This window comes from Oncorhynchus mykiss, chromosome 22 (genome assembly GCF_013265735.2).
Source record: "Oncorhynchus mykiss isolate Arlee chromosome 22, USDA_OmykA_1.1, whole genome shotgun sequence".
Lineage (NCBI taxonomy): Eukaryota > Metazoa > Chordata > Actinopteri > Salmoniformes > Salmonidae > Oncorhynchus > Oncorhynchus mykiss.
Genome location: NC_048586.1, coordinates 45,455,984 through 45,462,875, shown reverse-complemented (window position 1 = coordinate 45,462,875; position 6,892 = coordinate 45,455,984). Strand labels below are relative to the sequence as shown.

At 41.1% G+C, this 6,892-nt stretch overlaps 1 protein-coding gene across 1 annotated transcript; it reads left to right on the top strand.

The window, feature by feature from the left end:
- Positions 1-4,247: 4,247 nt before the first annotated feature.
- On the top strand, positions 4,248-5,650 carry LOC110501936 (trace amine-associated receptor 13c-like). The gene has a single exon (XM_021579814.2). The coding sequence runs from the start codon at positions 4,432-4,434 to the stop codon at positions 5,392-5,394; it is 963 nt and encodes a 320-aa protein (XP_021435489.2). The 5' UTR covers positions 4,248-4,431; the 3' UTR covers positions 5,395-5,650.
- The last annotated feature ends 1,242 nt before the right edge of the window (positions 5,651-6,892 follow it).

The window sequence follows — 6,892 nt, the reverse complement described above, 5'->3', positions numbered from 1 at the left end:
CCTGCATTTTGGATATGAAATCTAATGTTTCATGAGGAAACATTATAAAATGTCACCTTTTATTTGAGGGTATTTTCATACATATGTTTTACTGTTTACGAACAAAAACAAATGATGTATCTAGTCCCCCATTTGAAGAAGTCATAAGTATTTGGACACCTTCACTTGTAGTGTATTAAATGTTGTAACCCTTTACACGTAATGTTCAATTAAGTTATATATTTAGATACTGATTCCCCTGTTTCCCTGTAAACAGTCTATGAACTTCTCTAATGAGTGACTGCAATCCACACTTTGGTTTTGGTGGTCACTGCCAACAAACAAGAATGTCATCATTTTCAGACAAACACGTTACTTCCTTCAGCACACTACTACAACAGTGTGACTGTTTTGGAATAAAATGTTCAATATATTTCCTTTATCATCCTCTGTGTTGTTTGCTTATTGTTTAACCATTGATTTGTTCTAGATCATTTTGAGAACTTAAGGAGCATCAGGTATTGCTGGAATATCTACCAATAGCATGTTCATCTTTTTGTGATAAATTACACTGGTCACTGTTCAACACAGTTATAAAGTATTAAGAAAGTATGAATAGTCCTCACTTTAGATTAGGGATTGAAAACTACTTTACTAATGATTAGTACATGGTTTATAAGTTAATTCATTAAACATCTTATGAATGATTTTATGTATCATTATTACAGACTTTAAAAGTTGTTAAAAAAATGTGTGAATAACTAACTTTCTAAAACAAATGTGGGAGTAATGATACATGGATGATTAATAAACTATTGACTTATTTACTAATCCATTATGCGTTCTTTATTACAAAGTGTTATTATAAAGTGTTACCAATCTCTATATTCATTCTGACTCCACAGCATCTGAGAGAGCTGCTATGGCGTGACCCCTGACCTGGCAGCAGTGATGTAGTGAGAGTAATGGTAGTGTCTGCTGTATCAACACCACATGTATCTTTTGACGAGAACACTGAGATAAGTAATGTCAGTGTATCGTTACATGAAAGAAGCAATTACAACAATTGTATAACTTGACTATATCAAACCTTTGTGAAACTAGGAAATAAAATTATAGGAACTTCAGAGTTAAAATATGTTTAGCTTTCAATTTGAACCAATAGATAAAATAATGCAAAAATTATTAAGGAATTAACTATTTATTTTTATTTTACTAGGCAAGTCAGTTAAGAACAAATTCTTATTTTCAATGACGGTCTAGGAACAGTGGGTTAACTGGTCTAGGAACAGTGGGTTAACTGGTCTAGGAACAGTGGGTTAACTGGTCTAGGAACAGTGGGTTAACTGGTCTAGGAACAGTGGGTTAACTGGTCTAGGAACAGTGGGTTAACTGGTCTAGGAACAGTGGGTTAACTGGTCTAGGAACAGTGGGTTAACTGGTCTAGGAACAGTGGGTTAACTGCCTGTTCAGGGACAGAACGACAGATTTGTACCTTGTCAGCTTGGGGATTGCAAACTTGCAACCTTTCGGTTACTAGTCCAACGCTGGCTCTCCCCATTACTGCAACAAGTGGTAGAAAAAGGATGAAAAATGATAAATTGTCATTTAAAAAAGACAAAAATAAGAAAATGAATAGAGATGGAATCCAACAAATTAAATACTTGAAAACAACAATAGCTAGAGTTTTTTTTTCTTTTTCTCTCAGACTTATTTGCCTGTACAGTTTTAACACCAGACACACTGGCAGCCTCTTTTGTAAATACCTTTCTGGCCTGTGATCTGGCCACCACAAAGATTTTCATATAAAGTGTTATAATAACAGAGCACGGGACAACCATTGTAAATAGAAGGTCAATTATATTACCCCAGATTGACCTTTCAACAACAAATCATTCTTTCAAACACCTACTTCATACATGTACATTTGTAAAGGTGTTTTATATTGGCATCACGGTATATGATACTGCAAACATACTTTACTAATTATTTGTACATGGTTTATAAGGACATTTATTAAACATCTTATGAATGAAGTTAGAAATCATTATTACATACCATAAAAGTTGTTTATCAATGTCTGAATAACCATCTTACAAAATAAATGTGGTGGTAATGAGACATTATTGATGTGGAGTCGGAATAATCATTATAAATAATTTAATACAAAGTGTTATTAGAAAGTGTTACCAATCTCTACATTCATTCTGACTCCACGGCGACCCTCGCAGCCAACCTAGGACTGGCAACCCTACTCAAGGGCCCCACTGAACTGAGGAGCAGCTCCGGACTGAGGGGCAGCTCCGGACTGAGGGGCAGCTCAGGACTGTGGGGTAGCTCAGGACTGAGGGGTAGCTCAGGACTGAAGGGTAGCTCAGGACTGAAGTGTAGCTCAGGACTGGCTGACGGCTCTTGCAGCTCCTGGCTGGCTGGCGGCTCTGGCAGCTCCTGGCTGGCTGGCGGCTCTGGCAGCTCCTGGCTGGCTGGCGGCTCTGGAAGCTCCTGGCTGGCGGCTCTGGCAGCTCCAGGCTGGCTGGCGGCTGTCGCAGCTCCTGGCTGACTGGCGGCTGTCGCAGCTCCTGGCTGACTGGCGGCTCTAGCAGCTCCGGACAGACGGGAGACTCTAGCAGCTCCGGACAGACGGGAGACTCTAGCAGCTCCGGACAGACGGGAGACTCTAGCAGCTCCGGACAGATGGGAGACTCTAGCAGCTCAGGACAGGAGGAAGGCTCTGGCAGCACTGGAAAGACGGGCGGCTCAGGCGGTGCTGGACAGACGGGACCACCTGTAGGGAGGAGACCTCCAGGAGGCTTGGTGTTAGGAGTAGGCACCTGAAGGACCGGGCTGTGGGGGAGCACTGGAGCTCTGGTGTGCAGCCTTGGCACCACTCCCCCAGGCTGGATAACTACTCTAGCCCGGACCCTCCAGAGTGCAGGCACAGGTTGAACTGGGCTGTGGGTAATCACTAGAGATCTAGTGCCTACTAAGCGCACCTCTCCCTTCGGCTCCACTCCCACATTTGCCTGGCACAAGCGGAGTGCAGGCATAGGATAAACTGCAGCCTCCCAGCGCCCTGGAGACACAGCACGCAGAGCCAGCGCAGGATACCCTGGACCGAAACGGCGTACCGGCGACCAGACACGCTGAGCAGGCACCATACGCCCTGGCTGGATGTCCACACTCGCATGACACTTTCGGGGGGCTGCCCTATAGAGCACCGGGCTATGGGCACGTACTGGCGACACCGTGCGCTTAACCTCATAACACGGTGCCTGACCAGTAACGTGCTGCTTATAATAAGCACGAGGAGTGAGCTCAGGTCTGCTACCTGGCTTAGCCACACTCCCCGTGTCCCCCCCCAAAAAAATGTTTGGGGCTGCCTCTCGTACCTGTCGCGCTGCCGTGCTGCCTCCTCATATCGCCACCGCTCAGCTTTCCCTGCCTCCAGCTCTGCTTTGGGGCTGCGATATTCCCCAGCCTGTGGCCAGGGTCCTTCTCCGTTTAAAATCTCCTCCCATGTCCAGGAGTCCTGAAATTTCAGGCGCTGCTGCTGCCCGTTACCACGCCGCTTGGTCCTTTTGTGGTGGGTGATTCTGTCACGGTTGTCCTCGGTGGAAAGAGAGGACCAAAGCGGAACACTAAAAAAGAACAAAGTGACAACCGTGAAGCTAATGAACAATCGTGCTGAACACAAACACTACACATAGACAATCACCCACAACCCACAACCCACAATGACAAAACAGGCTACCTACATATGGTTCCCAATCTGAGACAATGACTAACACCTGCCTCTGATTGAGAACCATATCAGGCCCAAACACAGAAACAGACAAACGAGACATACAACATAGAATGCCCACTAAGATCACACCCTGACCAAACAAAACATAGAAACATACAAAGCAAACTATGGTCAGGGCGTGACATACACACTAACCAGCTGAAATGTGGAGTGCCATCATGTGGCCTGAGGTTGTGGATTATGGTCCAAACTGAGCTCTGACATGGCCTAAAACAGTTAGTCTTATAAAATAGCCTTTGAATGACCAAAACATCACCCATGCTATAGTTTCCCTATTAAAATGCTCAATTGAATAAATGTACCTTTTCTCTCATCTCTAACGATCAGTAAGGCTGAAGGACAGGCTAGGTGGGCACAGCAACAGCCAATCACATCATACATTACATCATGCTTTCACAAATTATTTGTTTATCCAACATTACATTTGTGTGTTCACTTGTGTATGTTTTGTTGGTGTGTGTGTGTGTGTGTGTGTGCATGCGTGCGTGTGTGTGTGTGCAGAGAGAATCCTGGGAGGGGAGTTTCTGTCAGTAACTCAGGGATAAATAGAGAGGCAGAGCTCAGAGTTTGCCAGAAGGCGGACCTGACAGGGTCACACACAGGACCAAGCAGGAGCAGGACCTCAGCATTTTTACTTTTTATTACAAATGGAGAAACATGAAGATGTTCAATACTGTTTTCAGGACAGAAACTCTTCTTGCAGAAAGGCTTTGCTGTCGACATCTATCTACATAACACTGTACATCTTCTTCTCATTGATTTCAGCAGTTACAGTATTTTTGAACCTACTGGTGATCATCTCCATCTCTCACTTCAAGCAGCTCCACACTCCAACCAACCTGCTTCTCCTCTCTCTGGCTGTGTCAGATCTCCTGGTGGGACTGATTGTGATACCAGTAATGACTGTAGCAATAATGGAACCATGCTGGGGTTTTGGGAAATATTTCTGTGTGTTTCCGATCTACATTGCTTGTTTATGTACTTCTTTATCTCTGGGCAATTTGGTCTTGATATCTATTGACCGCTATGTTGCTGTGTGTGATCCCTTATTGTACCACTCTAAAATAACAACAACGAGAATCATGTGTTGTATTTCCATTACCTGGTGTTGTTGTATCATATACCGTGCTGCTAATATTACATACTTTGTAAATGTACAGGTACCAAGTAGGTGTTTGAAAGAATGTACTACTGTTGAAGGGTCAATCTGGGTTAATTTCACTGATCTTGTAATTACAATGGTTGTCCCGTGCTCTGTTATTATAACACTTTATTTGAAAATCTTTGTGGTGGCCAGATCACAGGCCAGAAAGGTATTTTCAAAAGAGGCTGCTAGTGTCTCTGGTGTTAAAACTGTACAGGCAAATAAGTCTGAGAGAAAAGCAGCAAAAACTCTAGCTATTGTCATTTTCAACTATCTCCTTTGTTGGATTCCATCTCTATTTGTTTTCTATTTTTTTTCTTTTTTACGTGATCATTTATTATCATATTTCATCAGTTTTCTGTCATTTGTTAATTCCTTAATTAATCCAATCATTTATGCTTTCCTTTATCCATGGTTTAAAGTGACAACTAAACTTATTTTAACTTTGAAGATAAGAGGTTCATAGTTCTTATAATTTTATTCCTTAGTTCGGCAAACATCGGTTTGATGTGGTTTTGTTCTACAATTGTTGTAATTATTTCATGTAACAACATATCGACATTTCTGATCTCAGTGTTGTCATGATAGATACATGTGGTGTTGATACAGAATGATTTGTCTGGATTGTATTGGAATGACTTGGAGAAGGCATAAGCTTGTTTTATAAAATACATTGTAGTCATTGTGGATTGTGTACTCCAAATACCTAAGGCTGTGGTTGTTCTGTGTTACATGATGATAAATAGTAAGTATTCTAAAAGTGCATTCCCAGGACATAATGAGTTGTTCTATTTGTTGTTTAACACCTCCCTCTGGTGGCTCAATTGTGTCTTTATCAAGTGTAGAAAAATTGAAATGTTCAATATGCATGATATCAGATAACGTCCAGGTCTAAATAACTTCTGTATTGTGTAGGTAGTTGATGGTAAAATGTAAGAATATGCAATTATGGGTAACACTTTATAATAACATTCAGTAATAAACCATTTGTAAGGAATTTACAGTCTGCTCACCTTTTAATATTAAGCCCCCTTTGGTGTAATGTTATTCAGCTAGGTATTCTCACATTTGTAAATAACTACTACAGTATTTACATTAATTATTCAACACAACAGTGCAGGAGACCACAGCAGACACTTCAACCTCAACATACTGGGTATGAACAGTACCACTACTCTCACGCCATCACTGCTGCCAGGTCAGGGGTCACACCAGAGCAGAACTCTGAGATGCTGTTTACGCTGAATGAATATAGAGAGTGGGTATCACACTAAATAATTTATAATGGATTAGTAAAGAGTTTATTCATTTGTTTCTTGGCAGTGATGGATTGCAGTGACTCAGTAGAAATAAAATAAAACGTTATTGGTCAAAAACATTTGTTTATTTGATGTTATTGCGGGTGTTACGAAATGTTTATGCACCTAGTTCCGACAGTTCAGCAATATCTAACAATCTCACAACAAATACCTAATACACACAAATCTAAGTAAAGGACTGGAATTAAGAATATATTAATATATGGATGAGCAATGTCAGAGTGGCACAGACTAAGATCAGTTCATAGACTGATTACAGGGTAAGTGAACCAATATCTAAATACATAATTCAACTGAACATTAAGTTTAAAGGGTTACTACCTTTAATACATTACAAGTGAAGGTGTACAAATACTTATGACTTCTTTAAATGGGGAGAATAGATACATAAGGTGTTTTAATTTCTAAATGGGAAAACAGATATATATGAAAATTCCCTAAAATAAAAAAGTTGCATTCAGAGTTTTACACCCACTGGGCAAACACTGGTTGAATCAACGTTGTTTATTTTTCAACCAACATGGTGTAGACATTGAATTGACGTCTGTGCCCAGTTGGCAGGGACTGCTTTCAGTATATGTTGGCCATAGGATGGTACTGTAGTATACAATCTGTGTCTGAGAAGGATGACTTGACTCATTCTAT

Bases quoted from the DNA above. Each gene is read 5' to 3' on its own strand.
- LOC110501936 (XM_021579814.2), top strand. From the start codon at position 4,432: ATGGAGAAACATGAAGATGTTCAATACTGTTTTCAGGACAGAAACTCT.